Below are 25,984 nucleotides of genomic sequence, written 5' to 3' on the forward strand. Positions count from 1 at the left end.
CATCTCTAACCTGTTTTTCATATTATATAATATTTAAAACATTTTTAAGAAATAATAATAAATTGTTTTAAATTAATATGATAATATTTTTGCATTGATATAATTTGTTTTATGAAGTATAAAAATTCTAGTTTTAGTTTTTATTTCAAAAAATTCTATGATTTAATTATATAATGTTTAAGTTTGTGAGTTTTATTTTGCATCGTGCTGTTTTTCTTTTTTTGAAATAAAATTTTTTTTGTTAAAATTTGTAGACTGCTTCATACAAACTAAATAACAATATAAAAGAAAAAAAATTATTTATCGGTTTGAATTTTTATTGCTCAGTTTATAATTAAAAAAAATATAAGGGGTTTGTGTTTTAGTACTTAAGCAAACCCTTTTATATAAATATCAATTGATTTCGTTTTGACCTTCTCATTAGGCTGGCATGAGCGAGTGAGGTGAGCCTAAAAAAATGACTGAATGAAAATACGGTGTTGTATTCAACTTTGACTCATGAACAGTCTTTGCATTTCTTATAAAAGGTTACGGCAATCTAATTTATTTATTTCTTGTATCTAGTATGCTATTTCTTTTTAGTACATACTATGCTATTTTTATGTTACACGAAATATTTTTATCTACATTTGTAAAGAATTTATAATTTAAATTTAATTTGATATATTTTATTTTTAATTATTAAATTAAGATAAAAGTACAACATGAAATTTTTAAATCAATTCAAAATACTTAAAGGTAAGAAGAAGCTTAAGCAATATAATTAGAAGTTGAATTTTTCATTTTTATTCAATTTGATTATCCGATTCAAGCATGGTCGGGCTCGGACTAAATCGGGTTGAATATGAAAAAAGTTAACTTAATATGATAAATATATCTGTAACAGTAAAATAATTCATCTGTTCAACTTATTAATTATGATAAATATGCTTTTAACAGAAATAATTCAACAGCTGTTCGTTTAATAAATTAGTTTAAAAGGATATATATTAGATCAATTCGACGTGTGTATCTCTCATACATATTAAAAAAAAAATGTGTATGTTTACATTAAAAAAAATGCTGAGAAATTAACAAAAAAAAACATAATTTAACCTGCTTTAAAAATAACAATGAAATCGTATTCCTTTTTTTTTTTTTTTTGGTACATGAAATCGTATTTCTATTTTGCATTAATTATCGACTCACAAAGCCTTTACATGAGTTGAGATTCCATATGCTAGGAACCAAATATAAAATATTATTCAAAACAATCATCCCATATAAGTAAGGAGCTTATAACTCAATTGACAGTAACCCAAATATTAAAGACTTAGGTATGTACCAAAATTTATATATAAAAAAACCTACGTATGTTGTTGGTGTCCAAGTTTGGATCTTTTATTAGATAACCTTTTCTTGACTCCATCTCATATAACTCAAATAATAATAAAATTTCAAAGCAATATATTAATGAAAACAGTACCCAACAACCAACTATACAAATTCCATCAAAATTAATATCTTCATGTTACAGAGACAATCCTTGTAGGATTTAGATGCTGCCAGTTACCAGCTATGGTAACTTACGCCCTAAGTAATAGCTCATACACGTTGGAGTTGTTGTCCCCAGTTACACGTTTCAACATTTCAAAACTTGTACGACTACCCAAGAATTCAATCCTTTTGAACATCACATAGCCACGCTCTGTTGTTTCCTTACTGGAGTACACTGATCGAAGCCTATCAGCATGTCTTGAATCAGTGTGAATTGCAGCTTCTATTTCCTGGCTTGACATGTTCTCCTATCATAAATAAAGTACATCACCACACCACATGAACAATAGAAACCAAAATTTAAAGAGAAAGCCAATAAGGCATGCAAATTCAGAAAAGAATAAATATTGTACCTCATAAAATGCATGGATATGATCCAACACCTGAAGACACGTAAAACCATTATGGCTTAAGAACGTTCTTGAAGAAGGACCCATCTCAGCAAACCGGTCAATTGGAAAGAGTATGGTAAGAAAATGGTTTTTAAATATCAACTCAGATTTCTCACTGCAAAAAGCCATAAACAAAAAAAAAAATGACCTTGAAAAAGATTACAAGAATCCCAATAATTTTGTCACGTCTGCTACATAAGGAAAAGATATAACCCTCAGGGCAGAGAGTAAAAACAACAACCTTTCTGTTAGAGTACGAGTGGAGTTTGAAAATGAAGCTTCTGAATCCTTGCCATCCACTTTTGCATCAAAAAATACAGAAGTATGATTTTCACTAGGATCTTCAACACTGAAAGAGTCTGTGTAAATTGAAGCATTTGAAGTTGGCTCGGATATTGACCAACAGATAGAGTCCAGAAGGTTGTTGGGCGTTATAGGACGAATTGGTGTCTGACATGTCTGCAAAACCATGATCAAATCGAACATACAATCAATTCATAGCTCCAATCTTTAGCTTTGTTATAAAAGTCAGAACCTCCCAGACAGAGAACACCAAGTATACCAAACAGTAAAACAAAATGAGGTTGTCTTTTCCATTCGTGTTACTTAGGAATCAGGTTTGCAGCTGCCTAAAGTCCTTCCACAGAAAAGACAGAAGTAAATGAAAGACTGACCTGCATTCGACGACCGCGGCGATTTCTAACACCAATTTTTGCATAATTCACAATTTGTTGCCTTTCTTTGTAACTAACTTCACTTTCACTGCCCTGACAATCGTCATGGACTTTTTGCTTTATTACTTTCTGATACATAAAAAAAATACAATCACAATTCCATGAAAAGGGTGGCAAATCTAGGGTTTTAACACCTTATAGAAATGTTTTAAAAGCCGGATTGCACCGGACGGTTCAATCAGTCGAACCGTGAAGTGGCTATGTTTCCAGCCCTAATATTATCTGGTTCAACAATGGCTAAACCACAAATTTTACCGGTTGAACCAATCAAATCATAACTCAAAGGCCTTGCCGGCTCAATCTCTGGTTGGGTTTTTAAAATATTGCTTTAATAGAAAAATTAAATATGATAAAGTTATTGACAATTACTAAACATATTTTTGTAAGAGATATTTGATAAAATGTGCAAACTATCACATTTGATAGTTGTTAGAGAAATATAATATAAAATCATAACCTTCACCTAACAGTTTAAGCTTTTGGGTTCAATTGATTCTTTACATGGTATACGAGCCTTTGTAATCAAGTGGTTACGAGTTCGATCCTCACTGCCTTCCCTCCCCCATTCTATTATTAAATAATTAATTAACATGGGTAGATGGACTTGTGCATTTTCCAAGAGATAACTATTGTCTTTTACAATAGTTATTGACAACTATGACATATTAATTGTACTGTTTCCTTATATTGTGGTACTATTTGTTTAAGAAAACAATCATATGCATACCAACCCTAGACAGTAGACACCTGTTTACCATCTGAGTAACACCTGAGGTTGAACTATGTACATGACTAGAGAATTAGTCGAACAACTCTTTCAATATTAGTGAACATGTTTTACTAAGCCAGAAAGTATTGTAAATAATAGAATTATTTTATTATTATTTTGTAATAGAATACTCTAGAATACTCTATCAATGTATTTGGGCTTAGCCCATTAGGGTTTTTAATCTCTTTAAATAGAGAACTCTTGTACAAATATGTTATAATCCAATAATATACAAATCTTCTTTTCTAGTTGGTATCAGAGCTCTCGATTCTTAGGGCTCTGCTTCCGCAAATCACCGCTTTTAAAAAAACCAAACCCTATTTGCCTCTCGCCGCCACAAAGCCGCCATCGGAAAAATTTCTGGGGACCTTTTGGACCGTGAGGACCCCTGTTTCACTCCATTTTTTCAGATCTATCATTCTACGGAGGTTTCCTTTTCATCAGACGACTGGAACAGCTCAAAAAAAAAAAAAAAAACTGTTCACAGCAGTGTTCATCGCTACTGTTCACGACATTGTTCATCGGTACTGTTCACCGGTACTGTTCACTCGTACTGTTAAAAAAAATATTTTTTATTTTTCTGATCAACTATGTTTGGTAAGATCACACACCCTACATCTCTTCTTACATCTTGCACTGATTTCAAAAATTCATGGATTATGGATTCTGGTGCAACTGATCATATGACCTGTCTAGCTGATTCTTTTCTTTCATATCACCCTAATAGTGGTATCCGTACTATAGCTATAGCTGATGGATCCCACAAATCAGTTATGGGTTCTGGTAACATTCAAATTCAACCTTCCTTATTTTTAAAGAATGCTCTTTATGTTCCTCAGCTCCCTACCAATCTTATCTCCACTTATAAGCTTACAACTGACATGAATTGTGCTGTCACTTTTTTTCCTACCCATTGTGTTATTCAGGATATCACCACGGGAAAGACGGTTGGAGTTGCTAAGGAGCAAGGTGGTTGTACTATCTCATTACAGAGCATGCTACAAGGGATACCGGGAATCAATTATTAATGAGTCATCACCCGTCTACTTCATTCTCACAGATTTGGCTTCATCACAAACGCCTGGGGCACCCGTCATTTGGCTTATTAAAGTCAATGTTTTCTTCTTTGTTTAAGGATCAGGCAATTGACTCCTTCCATTGTGATGTTTGTGAGCTTGTGAAACACCACCGCGTGGCCTTTCCTTCAAGTTCAATAAAGAGCATTGAGCCTTTTACTCTTATCCATTCAGATGTTTAGGGCCCTTCTAAAGTACATAATATTTCAGGTGCTAGGTGGTTTGTTTCTTTTATTGATGATTGCACTCGGGTGACATGGATATTCTTGATGAAAGATAAGTCAGAAGTACCAGAATTGTTTATTCGATTTTATCAAATGATTGAGACACAGTTTGGTAAAAGTATTAAGAGATTAAGATCTGACAATGGTACGGAGTATGTCAACCAGCGTCTGTCACAATTCGTTTCAAATAAGGGTATGATTCATGAGCTCACATGCGTGGATACCCCTCAACAGAATGGGGTTGCTGAAAGGAAAAATCGACATTTGCTTGAAGTCACCAGAGCATTATTATTTCAGACATCTGTACCCAACTCTTACTGGGGAGAAGCCTTATTAACTGCAGCCTATTTGATCAACCGCTTGCCTTCTAGAGTCCTTGGCCATGTAAGTCCTGTTGATCTCATTACCTCTTTTTTTTCCTTCTGTTTCAATTATGCAAAGTCTCCAGTCTCGTATCTATGGATGTGTTGCCTTCGTCCATATCCATAAACAACATCGGAGTAAATTAGAGCCTAGAGCCCTTAAGTGTGTCTTCCTTGGTTATGCTCCTAACAAGAAAGGATACAAATGTTACCACCCTCCAAGTCGTAAATTCTTTGTCTCTATGGATGTTAGCTTCCATGAATCTGAGTCTTACTTTCTACACCCTCAGCTTCAAGGGAGAATAGTGTAGAAGCTTCATCCATCTTCTTCGAGTCTGAGTCTCCCTTTCTGTTACCTACATCTTCTACTCCAGTAGTTACACTACATGACAATGAGAAGGAAGACTTAATTGCTGAGGTTGAAAATTCATCTGAGTTACCTACATCTTCTACTCCAGTAGTTACACTACATGACAATGAGAAGGAAGACTTAATTGCTGAGGTTGAAAATTCATCTGATTCCTCATGTGACATGCCTCCTATTGATAGACAGAAAGTACGCAAAGCTGGGACACCCAAACTATTGTACCAAAGGAAGAAACAACCCACACTGCCCCAACAGCAGCTGCAATCGCCCGAACCGCTGGTAAGTACTGAACACACTACTTCTTTTATTCCTGAGCCTGATATTAATTCTGAGCCTGATATTAATTCCTCTAAGAATCTTTCTATGCAGCATAGAAGTTTTATTACAGCACTTGACTCCATTTCAATCCCGAAATCAGTACATGAAGCATTAAAGGATGATAATTGGGTTCAAGCCATGCATGAGGAGATGAATGCATTGGAGAAGAATAATACATGGAAAGTTGTTGACAGGCCAAATGGAAAAAGGACAGTATGGTGCAGATGGGTGTATACTCCGAAGTATAATTCTGATGGGACTCTTGAAAGGTATAAAACTCGATTGGTAGCCAAGGGATACACACAGACCTATGGCATTGATACGAAGAAACATTTGCTCCAGTGGCCAAAATGAACACTGTAAGAGTTCTATTGTCCCTCGCTGCTCATTTTAGCTGGGATTTGAACCAATTTGATGTGAAAAATGCCTTTCTCAATGGTGAATTAGAAGAGGAGGTTTACATGGAGATTCCACCAGGATTTAACTCTACAAATGGAGATAATAAAGTTTGCAGGTTAAAGAAGGCGTTGTATGGTTTGAAGCAATCCCCGTGTGCTTGGTTTGGAAGATTTACCAAAGTCATGCTTTCATTGGGATACAAGCAAAGCCAAACATATTGAGATTGATCGCCACTTCATTAAATAGAAATTAGACAGTGGACTGATCACTACTCCATACATTCCTTCTGGTCGTCAATTGGCTGATGTCTTAACCAAGGGTCTTCCTAATGATAGATTTCAGGAACTTACTACCAAGCTAGGAATGATAAATATCCATTCCTCAGCTTGAAGGGGAGTATTGTAAATAATAGAATTATTTTATTATTATTTTGTAATAGAATACTCTAGAATACTCTATCAGTGTATTTGGCCTTAGCCCATTAGGGTTTTTAATCTCTTTAAATAGAGAACTCTTGTACAAATATGTTATAATCCAATAATATACAAATCTTCTTTTCTAGTGAAAGTGCAATGGAAAATAGGAAAAAATGATTTTCAAAATTATAAAGGAATATCTTGAGAAATTACCTTCCCTGAAATGCCATTATGAATGTCTTCAAGCATTAAGCCAACTTGCCTTGCCAAATCAGCAGACATGTGAACAAGCCTTTGCACATATTTCTCCTTAGCTGTTTTGAGAATCCACAGTGGCTGAGACATATCATATATAAAAGAACTTCACTGTAATATAAATATAACTGTAAAGGCTTCCCTAGTGTAATAATTAATAAAATATTAATGTCTTCCTGAAGATGTAATGGTACAGTTAAAAAATCAAAATAGCGGGACAAGCAAACAGTCTGAGCTTCAGAAAGTTGCATGCCTCCAAAAGGTCATTCTCAATGTTCAGATAAACATTAAAATTTGTAGGAGCACTTACTGTAATGAGGTTACTAGTGTATCCAAGATATCTTTGGATGGACGTCCCTTCAGTTACTACATGACTAACATTGCAGCCAACAAACCATTGTTCCACCAAACTAGCACCTTCTCTTGAGGCAGTCTCAATAACCTATCAAATATTTAAAGCATCTTAATGCGTTGGCTAAGAGCACTTGAATAATACACTAGCTTAACTGAAACAGGAAACTGATACCGACTATCCTATAACAGATTCCATATCACGTGGAAGACTTCACATATAGCTAATATAATCACAAAAATGTCTGGATATTTATTGTTAGAATACATGATTTTACCTTGTTCCGTAATTCAGATGAAATGCCTGGATCAACATAGACAGAGAAACCAGACAAAGTTGAGTCCAAATTTCTGTTAGACTCTCTCCCAGAGAATCTTTGAAATTCTTCAACACTATTAGCATGCTTGGTTTCAAGGATTCTTGCAGGAAGACAATAATTTTCAGTATTTGTATGCACAGGAAGCAATTTAAAATCATCCAAGCGCATATTGTTATCCCCATAACTCTTCACACTATAATGTGATTCACTCAACCTCACTGCAGCAGATAAAAGAAAATGCATTCAGGTCATAAAAATTTACTGATACCAATATGTATCATTTAAATTCATAAACCATTCTAGCTATAATCATTCAGTTTTGCTATTTAATTATTGATATCAATTCAGAGAGACAGAGAGATAAAAAAGATGAAAAATAAAATTACCCGGTAAAACTGAAAATCCATATGACCTTAAAAGACTAAACATGGAAGCACCTTATTTATGATATTTCAATCAAGTGCAACAAGATGCTATTGCTAAAACAAAGCATTTACTTCAGAAAATCCATTCTTGACCTACAAATTGCTTTTGCAGATAGGCAATTTGGCATTGCCAAATCTGATGGATTGTTTGATTTAAAACATCATATGAAATAAAAAGGTCATTGTATCAATTTAAGCTTTACCACTCCTCCTCAAAATGAGCAGCAGTATCTAAACAGTAAATCACTACAAACTACACCACTGACTGTAATCACAACAACAATGTGTAGTTTGTTAAATAATATTAGACTGATACTTTAAGCTTAAGATACATTCAGCACAACAGCCTAACTTCAAAAAGAGGTGAAACGGGGCAATATATGAAAGCTGTGAAAGGTTCCTGTATTGCATGACATCATAGCACAAGGGCTGAATTACAATCACCGAGAAAGCTAACCATAATCCAAAACATGTAAATAAAAAACCAAATGAACTCAATTACCATTTTTCCTGACACTATCCACAAACCAACCCAGAGTGACAATAAAGATACCATTTTTTACCCCATGCTTCACGGCATGCTCAAACTTACGGCCACCAAAGCTGTACTAGATGTTAAAGATTTCATGACAGCGCTGAACCAAGTAACAAAATGTACTAGAGGAATATCAATACTAGGGGAAATGAATGGGAAGAAACCATCATGATCATATGAGAGATCCACTCTAAGTATAACACAATAAGATCTTTCTGAACACAGCACAAATAAATTTCAATGAAGTAGAAGAATTGATAAGGTACGAAACTTTGTTCACTCCCACAACCAAGAGTTTTAGAAGAAAAGACTCTGTGGATTTTACACAATTTTTCCCCAGAGTGTATGACAGTATGTGAGAACCACATTTTCCGACTACTGCATCATGCTATTGCTATCATTATGTAGGAAAGTTCATATAATTTTAGGAAGAGGAAAGGATATTTGAACCACCAAATGGGTGCATTGCGGATGCAAATTGGGGCTATACTGGCCACCTAATCTCTCTGTAGCGTCCATGACTTGATTCCTTGCTTCTGCCAAAACAACAATCCAGAGAGCATAACATAGTGAATACCTTTTTAACTTGTCATAGAGAGAAAAAGGGAGACAGAGAGAGAGAAACACAGTAAATATCTACTATCAGTTTGAAAGATAACTAAAACTACACCTTTTCAACCTCTAAAATGAACATTTTTTTATGCAAAGAAGACAAAGAAAAAGAGAAGAGAGCAAAGGAAGTTAGATTTCTTCACAGCAAATATGTACTGATCACTATAATCTAAATAGATAATTCAAAGCAGACCCTTCTCATTTCTTAACCCCAACAAGAAAAAACGCCAAAGATAAATCAGAAGAGGCAGATAGCAGCAGTCTGCATTAAAAAGTCCAAATAACTTAGTCATTTGACATTTTACATTGCAAAGAAGCACAATCACCTATACACTTCACCCCCTCACCTCGCTCTATGTCACAAATCATCAGAAATGGAGAGGAATGGAAAGAATAAGATTCACTCTTTCAAAAAGAAAATGCTATGAATACATTTTTGTAGAATTCAGCCAATGGCTTGAAGTAATTGATTACTAAACAATATGCCAACAGAAGGTGGGGGTAAAAAAGAAAGAGAGTACAAAGCGCCTTCCCAAGAAAAATGAAACGAAATCCAATCAACCAAAGATGAAATACCAAATACATGAATCCAAACCTTTAGATAAACCAGTAACACATATAACAAGGCCAGCAAAAGGAGCATTTGATCGCACTTGCACAGAGGACGGAACAGGAGGCATTGGCTCCAATGGTTGCAAACCTCTGAATGAAGAAAAAGAAGACGAAAACAGCCTTGAGCACCCTTTAACACTCACAACTTCAACTCTACCATCATCACCCATAACAGCCACTAAAATGGTGGACAAAATTTTTACTATGCAGCACTTTTAAAACAAAAGTATATGTCCATTACTCAGAAATTAAAAATCCACAAAGCATATATATAACTTTGAATCCTCATTCACGAAATGGGTTTCTGATATTTAATGGGCAATAAAAACAATGAATGAATGCAATTACAGAGGAAACTATTGGTTCTGGGAAGAACTGAACCCAAATCACGTTAATTTATGAAACAATTCCAAAATTGAAAATTTCAACGAGTTAAAGAGGTTCTGAGGGAATGGGAAAAAAAAAAAAACGGAATCTTGAGTAAAGGGGTTCTGGAGTTGGAGACAAAGAATGAATTTTTAATTTTCAAATAATGTCGTTTTGCTTTGTTTTGCAGTGTTCAGAAAAGGGAATTTTTTTGAATGTGGTGCACTGACGAATAGTCACCGTCAGAGTTCTCAAATCTTCTTTTTCTACATATGTACGCGAAAGCAATAGTTCTTCCATTTTAGTTATAGTTATAGTGCTTTTTTTTTTCTTTTTTAAAAAAAAAATCTCTGCTTTTGTAAATTGGTAATGCATGTGATGTCTGATGAAGTAGTGGGATGAGAGAGAATGCGTGTGACCTTTACAAAAAAAGCGGGGGGTCAAAGTAAACGAGTAACGGGAACCTCAACTCCTCAACTCAACTAAATTGAATTGAAAGGAAACAGAAAGTGGAAGAGAGAGAGAGAGAGAAAAGCACGGTTTTGTTTTGAAAAAAGTTAGCAACTTGGAGGATTCCCATTTCTTGAAGTTGAAGCGAGTGCGAATGTAGTGCAGTGAACCATGATTTGTGAGAATAGAAGCTAGATAGAGCGCACCTAGGTGGTGGTGGTTCAGCTAGAGCCGCGTCGCTCGGGATCATGCTGATCGGAGATACTATATTGTGTGAGCAACAGGTGGTGAAGCTTTATTTGAAATTGAATGTGATGGAGGCTGTTATTATATTGTTATTATATGGCACCCTCTTTAATTTTCACTCTCTTATTTATTTATTGTTATATGGAGTCTAACTCAAAAGCATGTTTCAATAGGTAACACACCTTTATTTATCTAAACTTTTGACTGATTTTGGTGTATTAACTTGTAATTTAGTGTTTTTTATATTATAGTAGATAAATTATACCTCATATATATATATATATATATATATATATATATATATATATATATATGAGTTTTATTAATCTTATGTTAAAGGAGATAGTTATCTCATGTCATAGTGACAAATTAGTGGGTTCCACCACTGAGAAAAAGAAAAGAAAAATGTGGCACAGTTATCGAAAGGTGTGTAGGAGAAAAAATTTATGTCATGTGACATAAGAATAGTTTCTCCATATATATATATATATATATATATATATATATATATAAGTGTGTGAAACCCATATATGTCCATGTGATAAGAAGAGAAAAAAAATATGAACTTCACATATAAATATATGTGTGTATAAAATAAATTTATTGTGGATGTTTTGTAATTCCATCATATTTTTAATAAGTCCTTGTTAATTTAAAATCTGTAATTAGGTTCTTAAACTTCTAAAGTTCTGCAACTGAGTCTATCACCTAATGATGTTAAGAATTCATCAAGAGTGAAAATGAGTTAGGCCAAATTTTGACTTAATTATTCCCACTTTAAAGGTTATTTAAAATCTTACTTCTGCAATATGTCTTTAAACAAATTAAGAGATTAAAGCACTCTTCTAAGATTGTTGGGTAAAAGAATTGTTTAGTTAAAGTTGATTGGATAAGTTTTTTCAAACTAATACAGCCAAACACGTCGCGAAACTTTACGGGACTAGTCCCGTTACTGATCTTGATGGGACTGATGTCATGTTAGCGTAACGTAGACAGTTTCATCACCGTAAAACTTAGAAAGGTCATAACTTTTAACTCGTGTATCCAAATCAGATTTTTTTATTTCACATAACTTTTCAAGATATACACAATGATACCTCATTTAGCATATTTTATCTCCCACAAACATAGTTCGAATTTGCAACAATGATTCCATAATCACGAAATTGTTTAAAATCAAAAAATCCTGAGTTCTTTCCGAATCAACACTATGAGCTGGAGCACGTGCCATCGATTTCTTGTCCTAGTTTTCCCAAGGTTAGCCTCTAAACCAATGATTTTTTCAGCAACAAGATCAGTACTTTGGGCTTTCCATAAGAAGAAACGTTATTATCTGTTGTTGTCTATGTGCGTTGATGGAGACTAAACCACTGTCATGAATAGAAAATTTTGGGATACAAATACCTATTTTATGACAAGTTGAATATGTTTTACATAGATAAAATGTGTCAATTGATGGCATGTGCTGCAGCTTATGGTGTTATTTCGGAAAGAACTCGAGAGCTTATGGATTAAACGTTGTTGTGATTATGACACCATTACTGTAAATTCAAACTATGTTTGGTGGGGATAAAATATGTCAAAAGATGTGACATTTCGTAGATCCCAAAAAGTTATGTGAAATAAAAAAATACCTAATTTGGATACCTGAGTCAGAAGTTATGGTCTTTCAAAATTTTACGGTGACAGAACTGCCTACATGATACTGATGTGGCATCAGTTCCGTCAGGATCAAAGACGGGACTAGTCCTGTAAGGTTTACGTATTTGACTACTGATCTGGATAATTACATAGGCCCATAAGGTTCAAGGCCCATAAAGGGTCCAAGAAGGCATCACGCAGACATGCATTGCGCAGATTATGTCGCCTTACGTAACTTAAAGGCTAAGGAAAGACTCTGCAACAAGCTGAGTCACACCGCACATGAAGACCAACACTCGTGAGACAGCTTCAGCTTGCTACCACTATAGGAAGACAAACAAATATATAGACTTATAGTCAGAAAAACACCAGCTAAGACAAAAAAGTCTGCAGCCCATAATAACCAATAAGAAGGCATGCCGCCAACCAAAGGAGGCATAAAGCTTGCTATAAATATGAAGGGTACAAACTCAAGTATGATCATCTGATTCCCACTAAATATAACATAAACCTAGCACTAATACTGACTTGAGCGTTGGAGTGTCTTTGCAGGTATCCTCTCATTCATTTCCAGTGCGCCAACAGTATTCTTCAACCTTCACATACACAGTGAATGTCTCAAGCCCACGAAGTACTGCTTACAATCCAAAGTCTTTATTCAACCGTGTATGATTTAGCCCAATCTATATTGGACTGGTCTAATCAACTATATTAGTTTGGAAAAATTTATCCAATCAATTTTAACTGAATAATTATTTTAGGCAGTGGTCTTAGAAATGTGCTTTTGCCCAAATTAAGGAGACAAAACGTTTGAACAAATCAACGAGTTTAAAATTTTTAGTAGGTTGGCAGAGCCAACAAATTTTTATGAGAGGAAGTAAAAGAGTCAAAGTTCCAATAACTTTAGGAGGGTAAAATAAATATGTATCAATGTGTAACCAGATTTAAAAAATTCTGCAAATTTTTTTAATATATAAAGAATAGTAAATTGAAATCAAATGATGATAGCTTAGTTGATATTAGAGAACTGAGCATGTGGAGGTAAAAGTATATGTTCGATCTGTTCCAGTATCATTTTTGAGAGAGATTTAAAACATTAATTCGAGACTCATCCCAAATCAGACTAGTCGCGAAGCAATGAATTGATTGAAATATCTCAAAATAAAAATAAAAATAATAATAAATTAAAAAATTGAGTTTTAAGAGAGGCAAACTTATGTCACATTTTATTTCTCTTAAATTTGATTGTGATCCAAGACAAAGGTTATATGAGATTGAGGTAAGCAACCGTTCATCTAAGCTCCTTCGTGGAGGCACCACTGAATAAATAAAAATAATAGTATATATTATATTATATTTAAGTATAGTTCTTTGGATTCACTTAAAAGATTTTTTTTATCTCAAAAACTTTACCTTTTATTTACAAAAATTGCTTAGTTAAAAACGTCAAGTTTATATAGACTTTGCCAGATTATGAAGACTTACTTAAGAAATCAAACAACTTATGAAAATCAATTTGACAAAAAAAAATTGAAACAAAACCTAGAGGCCATAAAAGATTAAAAAAAAAACATTTTAGGCTTAGCTAGTCTCATTGCCAGAAAATTTCGTGAGAGAGAGAGTTAAATTAAAAAATTTATTTTTATATATAAATAAATAAAAACAGGATGTGCTCCTGATTAGCACTATCAAGATTCTTAATAATTTAGTTGATACTAATAATGAAATTAAAATGTGATTTATCGGTTTGCCAAAAAAAAAAAAGTGATTTATCATATTTATGATTGAATTTTATGATCTAATCATTTTTAAATATTTAAAAGCATTTAAATTTTTTAAAAAGTAAACTAATAACTTATAAGAAAAGCTAGTGTATAAAATCAAACTTAATAACAAAAAAATAAAAGTTAAAATAAAATTTATTTGTCTTAACTTATAAATTTTGGAATAAAAAACCCTCGTCACCCAAAATTGTGTGTAGAAATGCAATTTATCCCTTAAATAAATGAAAAAAAGGAAAACTCTTGACTTTTTGTGATGATAATTTTCTTGTCTACCATAATAATTCATAAGCTGTAGTTGAGAAACATTATTGCTGTTTGAATTTCTTGCAGTCCATTCAAGATATTGATTGCTGAAATGACCGCACATAAAAAAAAATCTTGTGATTTTTTCAAATAAGGCATGATGCGTGACTTACAATTTATGAAAAAAAAAGTAATTTACACGTCATATTTCTTTATATATATATATATATATATATATATATATATATATATCGTAATATTGATGTTTAAGAAAAAAAATAAACTAAAAAAATGGTGATAAGTGATAACAAATTAAACCTAAAAAAAAAAATATGCGAATAATATTTTATATTATTTATACATAAATAAGGCTTTTTTATCTTTATAATCCTTTATTAATAATTAATTACCAAATTGACCTTCATTTTAAATTATTTCAAAAATTTAACCTCCTTAAAAAACATAACATCAATCTGCCCATGTTTGACCGTTTACCACCAAGTCTACCCGGTACACCCCTCCTACCCGGGTATATTTTAAAATTTTATACCTACCCGGGTAAAGAAGGATGTACCCGGGTATATTTCTTGAGATCTGAAAAATTGCTTAAATTATTTACCCGGGTAGAGAGGGGTGTACCCGAGTAAATTGCTGTACCCACCTTCGAATTGAGTCGCCATTAATATCACACTGCAAGCAGCAGTTAATTACATAAAACAAAATTCTCCAAAAAAAAAAAATGAAGAACAAAAAGGAATCAAAACAAATTTTTCAATTACTTGATAAGAAGATAGGTGCATCTCGCTTGCGTGCTTCGGCGAAAGCTTCTTCACCCCATGGATACCAATCAACCTAAAAAATAATGGATTATGAGTGAAAAATGAAAAAGAAGCAATATTGTGAGGAACGTGAGATTAATAAAATAAGGGACTTACTGGGTTATGAGCGTGTTGAAGAAGATAAAGTCTTTGCTCGGAAGCAAGTCGATTGGTATACTTGTGGTTGGAATGAGATGTTGTTGCCATTGAAAGGACCTTGATTTTGAGAACACGTGAGGAAGTGGAGTTTAATTTAGTGGAGTTTTAGGAAAGAGATACAGACGAGATTTACCCGGGTAGACCACTTCCTACCCGGGTAAATAATTCAAACACTTTTTCAGATCTCAAGAAATATACCCGGGTACACCCCTCTCTACCTGGGTAGACATAAAATTTCAAAATATACGCGGGTAAGGAGGAATGTACCCGGGTAGGCTTGGTGGTCAACGGTCAAACAGGGGCAGATTATGTTATGTTTTATAAAGAGGTTAAATTTTCGAAATAGTTTATAATGAAGGTCAATTTGATAATTAGTTATTAATAAAAGGTTATAGTGATAAAAAAGCCCATAAATAACGTTATCGGATTCTATATAAGAATAACAAGCAGTGGAAGTTAAAATGGTAAGCGTGAATCAAATTCTAACAACATAAAAAAAAAATATTATTTAATAAATATTCAAAAAAAGCATTTTTAATATATCCTGGACAGTAATGATGAGTAGATTTGAATCAAGTCATCAAAGTTGAAACTCTTGTAACCTTTTTTCCTGTTAATCATCCATCCTATAAAGTGTGTGTATATATATATAACTAACTAATTTACATAGTGATAATTGTTTATCATGTTATAAAATATAATTTTATTCTTATATATATTTATGGGATTAATTCATATTTTTTTTTCTCTACATATTTTTATGTCTGTAGGAGATAAATATGAGAAACATTAATCACATTTCTCTACAATCATGATGCAAGACAATAGTTATTTATTTCTCTAAATTGATGCCATAATAAGTCTCTCGTGAAGTGGTTAGTGGAGAAAAATTTTTTACCCGAGAATTACAATTTTTTAGAATATGATAGAAAAGTGAATTTTTCGATAATGTTACCAAAAAATTGTTTGATAGGCAAAATATTATCAAGATTTTTGTCAGGATTTTCGTATCTAATTTTTTATTTTTTCGGGAAAGTGAGAATACCACTCTCTAGGTGGTATTTTGATTTATATTTTACACACAAAACAAAACTCTGAAAAAATCATATTCCCGATAAATTTTCAGAAATCTTCTACCAAACATGGATAAATTGAACTATCACTCCCACTTTCCCAAAAATCTGAAAATAAACCATCTACCAAACACCCTTTTTTTTTGTATAACCTGGAAGGTATCCCCATTCAACCTCCTTCGATCACTTGTTCTCAGAGTACGGCCCGAAGGCTATCTCTCATTGAAACAGCTGGTGCATTTAGCTTCGCTACCGGAGGAAGGATGAGACTAATCCTCCTTCAAAAACAAAGACACGTCAGGTTTAAACTCCTGACCCAAACAAATCATTGGAAGCTCAACTCCAACTGAGCTACCATGCTGTCCTTATACATCATATGTAACTTGTATAGTATTAGTTCAGCAGTTTTATACACTATTCTATCTTTATAATATTTTAAGCTTATGCATTATTTATTTTCATCTTGGATATCCAAACGAAACTTGGGATTGGGAAGCAGGTTGATGGGATCTGTACCTATATTCAACCTGTGCCATGCAACTAGACATTGTTAACCAGTTTGCTTAAACACATCTTAATTTAACATAAAATAAAGGAGGAATCAACAATATGCACTTGTGTTCTTTCTTTAAAAATTCTTATCACAAAAGTCACAACCTACTCTTGTAATGTAGCAAAATGGTTCATATTACAGTATATGTATCATCAGAATCATTATGCACGAAATCCTCTTTGTACGTACATAGATGTGTCTTTGTCACGTAAAGAAGCCACAGTCTCTAAGAAACGCCACGAGCTTGCATACAGAGAGGTTAAAGGACCACCCTCAACAGTGATCACTGGTGATAAATAGAAAAGCTCGCTTGTAGTTGACAATTCACTACTCGTGAATTGTGAAAATTGTAACTTGACATCACCCGTCTTCTTCTCACGGATACTTCATACTCATACCTGTCCCTTTCCAAAGCCAACCCCTTATCCCTTTGCCTACGTTTGAATCTACACATCTATCTAATTGTTTATTTAATTTACAGGTGACTAGGTGAGGATAATGTTTACTTAACACCAGCACTAGAGTCTAGACCCAACACCAAAAATTAAACAATCATATAGTTGACTTCACTTCATTTATTTTTTTCTCTGTAAGAAAAAAAAAAAAGTAATAATGACATAAAACTAAAGCTTAAAATATATAATATATTCATTTTAATATCGTTACTTTTTAAAATATTATTTACACTGCTGTGTATGTTGTAAAAGTATATAGAGAGAAGATTAAAAAAAAAAAAAAAAAAGACTTTAATATGAATTTTTTATTTTTTTTTGGGTACATAATATATGGACTTATTTTACTCAATTCCTATACAACATAGCCCGAGTCTACGGTGCATAAGCCACCTTAGAACATGCTCGCTAGTGCCCTAATAATGGATAGGAACATCGACGGATCAAAAGCGTAAGCTGCAAAAGGAGGGGAGAAGAACAGTAAATAATAGAAAAGAAAAAGCATACAGGAGTCAACGAAGATGTTACCCTCCACAGGAGAATAGAGACACACTTTGGAGAATAGTGCTCATAAAATTGTACAAGGCATTGATTAATGGGCAGGAGATATATTTGTGCAGGTGAGATTCACTCTTAGAGATAGAGAAAAAATAAAATAAAATAAAATTTATTTTAAATTTGTGTGTGTTAAAAATAAATTTTATTTTATGTAATTTAAGAATAATAAATTCCTTGATTAATATACTAAAACCCGAATCCAGGTTCAATAACACCATTTTTCTCTTTGGCTTCAAATAGTTGCGTATAAAAAATGCACTGTTCCCACGTTGCACCACCTACGTTAAGTGTGATGTTGGTAACGGATTAAATAAATTCTAAGTGGATGAATTCATAAATTTAATGTTTTAAGATTTTGGAATGAAATATGATATTATATCTACTTGATATAAATGATCTAGCTTATCTCATTGGGACGACCTACTTGAATAACCTAACAATTTCCTTTTTCAAGTGTCAAAACTTATATCGATATGTTTCGCCTTAATCAAGTATCTTAGACCCAAATACTCAACTTGACTCTAAGTAAATATCTGGCTAGCCCGAGATCAACTCGACTCTGGTATCACTATCAGGCAGACAAGGCCTGACACTTATATTGAAACTTTTACTCCGCATTTTGTTGGCCTATACAAGTAGGGGTGTAATTAGGCTGAGTTGGGCTAGTCTTTGTCTTTAAGAGGTCAGATCTATGTAAAATACTTTAGACCTGATCTGGTCTATTAGCCTTGTAAGGCCTAAATTATAAGTCTTGTCTGACTTATATTTAAAAAATAAAAGTCTTATCCTAGACCAGTTAGTCTGTTTAAACCTATTAAAAATTCAATAATAAAAAAATAATTAAAATAATATTATTTTATTATTCAAAATTATTAAAATAATAATTTATTAATTTTATTTAAAATAAATAATATGATATAAGCTCGACATGTAAAAAAATGCATATGACTTATTTTCTAAATAAATTTCTTTTAATACTTGAATCTTTTTATTTGATTATATGTAATAAGTCACGACCTAATATAAATCGAATCGTAGATTTCTGTCAAGATGGCTGATCGATTTACATCTCTAAATTATATGTGAGATTTTGTAAACTGTAGTATTCAAAACACAAGCTGCACTTAGCATTGAACCTTATACTGAGGTGGGCAGTAAACTCTCCCTAATATAATTAGAGTTTTGTGGGAAATAAAACAAAAATATTTTTAAAATTATATATAAGTATTTAATATTAAAAGAAATTAAGAAAATAAATAATTTAATAAGATAAAAATATATTTTATAATAGTATTGCTATTCATCACCACTGATAACTTAAAAACTATTTCCGAACTACATGGCATGATTACCACACACAGCTACCTTTCGTTTTTGTTCATGAAAAATTATAAAGAAAAGAAAACCTTAAGGGAGTGTTTGTTTCACGGATTCTGCCGAGAAACATAGGCAAATGAAAGCAAGGCATCTACATACACCATATTTGGTTGGAGTTTCTGTCACACTTTCCCATCTAAATGAGTTGCCTACATAACCCAAAAGCATAGGCATCAGCTTCCATTTAGCCGGCGAAGGATGTCCCTTGGCGATGTGGTATTATTGAAAACCTACCCAAATTAGTCACTGTGCATCCTTTACAAAAGACCAGCTACTTTGGTGAAAGCTGATGCAATGATGTGAAAGACCAGCTACCCTTGGCCATGATGTGAAAGCTCAGTCTCCCTCCTCTCTCTCTCTAATTTTATTCAGAAGGTTATTTTTGTAACTATGCAATAATTTCTCTATCTATATTTTACCATCAGTCAAACGTAGACTTTACAAAAGTTATCTAATTTCTCCAGTAAAATATTTTTCAACCAAACAACTATTTTTACATTTTCCTACCAAACTCACTTTCCACCTATTTCCCCACTAATCACATTTGCCTATGATTCATAAAAATTTCTCCCTAACCAAACGCCCCCTAAATATTCGTTCATGAAATTCGCATTTAAGAAATTATAATATTATTTCATTTTAATTTTTGAAATTTGACTTATTACTTTTACTTGGCTACGTGCTGATATAACTTTCAATTTTTCGCAAGTATATTTTTTTCGATGGAAGTTAATTCTTTATCTTAAATAAATAAATAGAATATTCTCATATTTTTCTTTGAAGGTCATAAAATATTTAAAATAGGAAAGTCGGTAAAAAAACCATAAGACGGCATATTATTTCTATTTATTAAATATTATTGTTAACACTCTCTTTTCTCCTTTGAAAATTAATTTTACATTTTATGGATGGAGATTTCTTTTTTCAACTCAGAGTAAATCATTCAAAGGTATTATATTCATATATTATCCATTTCTCTTTATTCAAAGTTTAGTCGAGATTTTATTTTACATGTTTTTCTGGTTCCTATAGATGTTTTTTAGTATTGATTTTTTTTCCTAGAATTTTTACTATAAATATATTGACTCATATTTATTTATTTAATTTAATTCAGATAAATTTATGTTTTTTTAAAATATTGTTTCTTATTTTTTTAATAGAAAATAATTTATATGACTTTTACTTATTATGATATTTGTTTTAAAAAGACAAAAATATAAATAGAGTAAAAACGAATATACAAAAACACACATTTGGTAAAAACTTAGGACTAACGTCTTGTTAAGAACAGAAATGTGTCCTTTATATACTTCGTAGAAGTTTTCATAGTCATTAATAAAATATAAGAGACAACTATTCAAACATACAATAACTCACAAAGTGACATACGCAGAATCACATTAGAACATTCATGTAAAAGCCTGCACGGAATATAGTAAGAATCTTTGATTATTTCTTACCTTACAAAATTTATTTATTTTGGATTACACCTTACAAAATTTATAACTTGAGATTTTTCTTCATCCATTTTGTTAGTGCGAAGACAGAAAGTGATAGGAGGAAGAGACTTTTGCCCAACGGGGACAGCAAAATTGTCTTTCATGTTAAGTCTTGGTGAAAAAAAAAGAAAAAAGAATTCCTTCCACAAAAAGAAATAATAATAAAAAACTACAAAAAAGGGTTTTACAACGATAAACTCGAAGTATGCTCTACAACTACACCTCAACAAGTGAATAGAATGTTTCAATCTAACGAACTCCAGTCCAGCAATAAACTTCACTCTTGACCATACTCGAAGTGAAGGACCTCTTGTGATACATCGATCACTTCCTCCACTTCAATGTCCTTTGCCTCGTATTCCTCTTCTTCGTCGCTAGCCTCGCCATCCCTGAGTTTTTGCCTATATAACTTCTCTTCTTCGTGCATCTGCTTCCATTCGTTGACCCATTTGTCCCAATCTTCTTTCAACATTCTACGCTTCTCACGCTCCTGCTCGCTCAGGAGCAGCGAAACATCTTGATCTTCTGCCTCATATTTCTTACTATACTTCTTCAAGTTCTTTGCAATCTCTTCCTCTTTCTCAGCACTCAGGAAAGATGGTGGCCTTGGTCGCCATAAGAACTATATATTAAAAAAAAGAATAGGAGAATGTGAGATTGATTAACATTAGCATAAAGAACTAGCAAAGAATTACTCAAAAAGCTTTCAGAACCAAAATAACATGCATATTGGCAATAAGGGCGTTACAAACAATTTCAATGACGTTTAAATTCAGCTACTACAAAAATTTACACCACCAAAACAACAGGATCTAAACTTATCATCATCAAACACTGTACACTAACAAATCACTCCTTGCACCATTGTAATACACATATATGGCCAACAATGTATCAAGCACACATGATAATGTAATTACCTGAAAGAAGTGATCCTTCAGTATCCTATAGAGATGCTTGCCATTGAAAGACCATATATTGAAACCATTTTCCATTTCATGAACTGAAGTCACAGCAGTCGCAACATACCTGCAATATAAAAAGGAGACCCAATATAAACTTGTGATAACTAACAAACCAAGACAAAGTATTTTTTTCAGTGAAGTAACAAAAATAAAACACTTAATTACTATGGCAAACACAATTTTAGACTGATTTTACAGAAGATAAAGCCATGAACTTCTGCCTTTATTAGCTATATCATTACTTATTCTGATATACCACATACCTTCCGGTAGGATCCCATTCAATGTCGGTGGCCATAAAATGTTCAGCAGTAGCCATGGTTTCAAGTTCATCAACATTGTAAAATTCCAACTGTCCGTTGAAGCCTTTCAACCCAGCTAGTACAATGAAGCGACCTGCAGGTGACCAGAACAGAGCATTTGCTTGCTTTCCTTTCAGAGTAGTGAGCTTTGAAACCCGGCCAGTGTTCTGAGCAGTACGCATAGAGTAGATGCTAACATCAGGCTTTGGGTTATCACCATGAATCACAACAAACCTATGGCCCTTTGGTTCCCAGGCAAATGCAATGATCTTGTCATTTTTATTCTCAAGCTCCAACACTTCAATAGGTATGTCTCGTTCTTTTATACGAAAAAGCTCAAAGCCAGTGTATGTACTTTTCTTGGTTTTTGTGTAACGATCAACCTTGACAGCAAGGTACTCTCCATGGCTTTGCCAGTACATTTTGCAATCACTTACACTAAAAAGGTTCTTTTGCCTGAGTTCCTCTTTGCCGGGGATTTGAATCAAACTTACCTGCAAATACATCAAAGAACATAAATTTAAAACAATCAATAAAAAATATATTAATTAAAATACCCAAGTAAAACAAAACTTCAATCCATGACCATAGAAGGCAAGAAAAACATGACCCTACCCTAGCAGGCTGGTTACCACCCCCCATCTCAGGAACAAAGAGGGAAATAATTGGATCAGTTGGAGACCAGCTGAAATCCATTATATTTTCAACCTTCAAGGACTTCTTGTCAATCAGAAAAAAGTTCTCAGTCTCATACACAGACAGTACATTTTTCCCCATCCTTGCAAAGTACTTATCATCTCTTCCACCACTCCATCTGCAAAGATAATAACATGAATGGACTACTGCATTAGGCCCATGACAGATGCTAAAATTCTTAGATTTAAGCTAGATATAAAAATATTTAAAGAAAAAAGAGATTTGTACCTGAAAACAGGCCAGGACACCCCAGTGACACCCCCAGTACCTCCAATAGCAAAATCATCAGCACTTCCTTTAAAATCTCTCATCGATTTACCAGTCCTCACATCAAATATATTTATCACAACCCTCTACAAGAAGAAAGTTGATGTTAGGAACAGTATCTAAAAATAGTTCAGAGTAAAACGATAAACATGTAAGAAAGCACTCACATTAGCATCTCGAGGATTGCTTGGTTCATGGCTGCTATAAGTTACCAAATACTTCTCACCAGGTGAAAAATCAATAAGTTTTACCTATAATTTATATTTATATGAATAACCTTTAGTATAACAAGAAGAGAAATTCCAGGTCAAAGAGCCAGATAAAAATACAAAATGAAACTCAAAGAAAACCTGAGGATGAGCATAACGCATGAGACGATTGAAGGTTAAAGCACCTCCCCAGACTGCTGCCCCCTGCCTGTGAACTGTTGCCAAGTATGTGCCCAGAGGGGACCATTGCACAAAACTCTCAGTCCAAAACTGTAATTAAGAAAATATATGAACACCCAGGCCAGCAACAATACACAAGCATGTAAAGGGAGAAAGAGATTGATAATGAAAGGGCACTAATAAATATCAAATAATACAAGATGTTGAATTATTAAGTCCACTCACTGTACGCTTATAAACAGGATCAGGCTTTAAATGCCTTGCATCGTTCCACAAAACCTCAGTATCTGAACCAGCACGAATCACAAACTGGTCTCTGGCCTTTGCATCAGTGAGCCAATATTGAAGGTTTTCCTGCATGATATATCAAGACCAAAGAGCATCAGAAATATTAGAAAGCTACAAGGCCACAGAGTGGAAGGTACTAAATCATAAAGAAAGACACGTGCTCATTGCTCAAACCTCAAGCTATCCAACAAGAAATGCAATCATATTCACAATTTACATAGAAGTGTGGTCCATGAGAAAACCTGAAATTGATTTAATCTAGATACTTATATAATAGGAAAATATGACCAGAACCAAATCAAAGTGACCCAGCGCCTATATATTTCAAAACATATTTTGGATGTAAAGCTAACAAATGCCTCAAATATTCCTAATATTATAGCATCAAATGGCCACAAATCTTGAATGAAACAAAACTAAGCATAGCTCATTGCCATGGCTGCAACATGCATTGAGAAATATAAGAATATTAACATCTAAGCATAGTCGTCTACAATAAAGATAAAGAGTTGAGAATAAGTAATGTGTGATTGCATATATAAATATTACCCCTGGAGTATATGGCTTAGTTTCAGGAGGAGCCCATTCGTCTGGAACTTTCATAAACCTGTCAAAGTCATCGAACATGCTGACGGAAAATATGTGTAAACGGTCCAATTTGTATCCATGAGTCTTCTCTTTAGCAAGCTCAGCTTCCTAAAATAACCACACAAATCAAAGAACAACAGTCAAATCAACATATGCTTTAAAAACAATTGATGTTTGACAGTAAAATTACTAATAACACCTGGTTTTGTTCAATAAAAAATTTATTTGTTTTCTTTTATACTACATTGTGGCCTGGTACATTAGTATATAAACTGGAAACAAAAAAAAAAAAAGAAAAAAAAAAAAAAGAAAAGAAAGAACACGTATACCTGAGCGGTATTATACTCAATGAAGCAGTAACCTAAAGTCTTCTCAGTGGCGGGATCAACGGGCATCCAGAGACCATCATCCTTGATAACACCAATCTGACTATAAATTTTACGAACGACACCTTCAAGCTTCTCAAACTTCTCCCGTGGAACAACTGGTAGGTTATCCACCACTATAATGTTGCCGAATCCAGACTCAAACTCCAGATTATCCTCTTGGTAAATATCTTCATCGTCACTGTACCGTGACAAACCGAAACGGAATTAAGAACATAACTTCCTAGGTTTTGATAAACCAGAAAAAAAAAAGATAAAAGCAAAAAAAAAAAAAAAAAAGTGACGTACCTGGTGACGCCAAAATCATCGCCTGGAGGGAGGCGAATGGCGTCGAGATCAATGGTAGAAAGATCGACTCCGAGACGCGAAGCTGTGTCCTCAATCTCTTTCATCATCATCACGTCCGCCATGACTGTAGCTATCTGAATGATATGATTGTAAAGGTGTTCGAGTCAATGAGCTAGTTCCATTTGTAGGGTTCTCAATGTTCAATATCCAAATCATAAATCGAAGGCGTACCTTCCACACACCAACACTGAAACTCGCACTCGCTGGAACGGTGCCGCACAAACTAGGTTCACCAACACTGAGACTCGCACTCGCTGGAACGGTGCCGCACAAACTAGGTTTTTGCGTCTTCTCCTTTTCCTTTGATAAATTAAATTCTATAAATGTAAAACCCTATCTATATTTCTATATACATGTGTATATATATATATATATATATATATATATTTTTTTTTTTTTTCAAGAGGTAGGATCATTTGACACCGGTGTCAAATTTTAATTTTGACACCTTATTTGAGAGCCGTTAGATCAAAAAAGATCAATGGTGTCACATGCTTGTAAATCAGAGTCGTTGATCTTTTTTGATCTAACGACTCTCAGATGAGGTGTCAAAATTAAAATTTGACACCGGTGTCAAAGGATCTTACCTCATTTTTAAATTATGTCCCTCTTTTACTTTGTTTTTTTATTGCATCAGTTAAAAATTGAAAAAAAAATTATACCAAAAAAAAAAATTGAACAAAAATACAATAAAATAAGATGATAGGATATTTTTACTACCAAATAATATTATTATTATATGTTAACTGTTGATTTACTTCGATCAACGGTTATCACTTATTGCGAATAATAATTAATACATAAATTTGATTTGTGAAAATAATAATTATTGA

General features: G+C 33.3%; 2 protein-coding genes across 2 annotated transcripts; both read right to left on the reverse strand.

The window, feature by feature from the left end:
* Positions 1–1,469: 1,469 nt before the first annotated feature.
* Positions 1,470–10,268, reverse strand: LOC133317143 (uncharacterized). The gene is made up of 10 exons (XM_061518972.1): positions 9,687–10,268; positions 8,917–9,015; positions 8,447–8,542; positions 7,478–7,737; positions 7,159–7,290; positions 6,807–6,929; positions 2,603–2,731; positions 2,170–2,387; positions 1,890–2,043; positions 1,470–1,784 (listed from the first exon to the last, which is right to left on the reverse strand). The coding sequence occupies exons 1-10, from the start codon at positions 9,871–9,873 to the stop codon at positions 1,566–1,568; spliced, it is 1,617 nt and encodes a 538-aa protein (XP_061374956.1). The 5' UTR covers positions 9,874–10,268; the 3' UTR covers positions 1,470–1,565.
* Positions 10,269–20,939: 10,671 nt separating this feature from the next.
* LOC133317103 (eukaryotic translation initiation factor 3 subunit B-like) lies at positions 20,940–25,461 on the reverse strand. The gene is made up of 12 exons (XM_061518923.1): positions 25,323–25,461; positions 25,092–25,225; positions 24,747–24,984; positions 24,379–24,525; positions 23,767–23,895; positions 23,503–23,631; positions 23,320–23,403; positions 23,114–23,238; positions 22,805–23,003; positions 22,151–22,683; positions 21,843–21,951; positions 20,940–21,544 (listed from the first exon to the last, which is right to left on the reverse strand). Exons 2-12 carry the CDS (start codon positions 25,211–25,213, stop codon positions 21,200–21,202), a joined length of 2,160 nt encoding a protein of 719 aa, XP_061374907.1. The 5' UTR covers positions 25,214–25,225; positions 25,323–25,461; the 3' UTR covers positions 20,940–21,199.
* Between the last annotated feature and the right edge of the window lie 523 nt (positions 25,462–25,984).

Source organism: Gastrolobium bilobum, unplaced genomic scaffold, assembly GCF_033153095.1.
Source record: "Gastrolobium bilobum isolate Gb01-03AN ecotype WA unplaced genomic scaffold, APGP_CSIRO_Gbil_v1 utg5255, whole genome shotgun sequence".
In the NCBI taxonomy this organism is placed as follows: Eukaryota; Viridiplantae; Streptophyta; class Magnoliopsida; order Fabales; family Fabaceae; genus Gastrolobium; species Gastrolobium bilobum.

Bases quoted from the DNA above. Each gene is read 5' to 3' on its own strand.
- LOC133317143 (XM_061518972.1), bottom strand. From the start codon at position 9,873: ATGGGTGATGATGGTAGAGTTGAAGTTGTGAGTGTTAAAGGGTGCTCA. The intron at 8,543-8,916 runs TTCCTCTTCCTA...AGTACAGCTTTG, and splicing joins TTTGGTGGTTCAAATATCCT to GTGGCCGTAAGTTTGAGCAT. The intron at 7,738-8,446 runs GTAATTGAGTTC...TATCTGCTGCAG, and splicing joins GGATAGTGTCAGGAAAAATG to TGAGGTTGAGTGAATCACAT.
- LOC133317103 (XM_061518923.1), bottom strand. From the start codon at position 25,213: ATGGCGGACGTGATGATGATGAAAGAGATTGAGGACACAGCTTCGCGT. The intron at 24,985-25,091 runs GTACGTCACTTT...GTCACGGTACAG, and splicing joins GATGATTTTGGCGTCACCAG to TGACGATGAAGATATTTACC. The intron at 22,684-22,804 runs GTAGGGTCATGT...ATGTATTTGCAG, and splicing joins GTGGTAACCAGCCTGCTAGG to GTAAGTTTGATTCAAATCCC.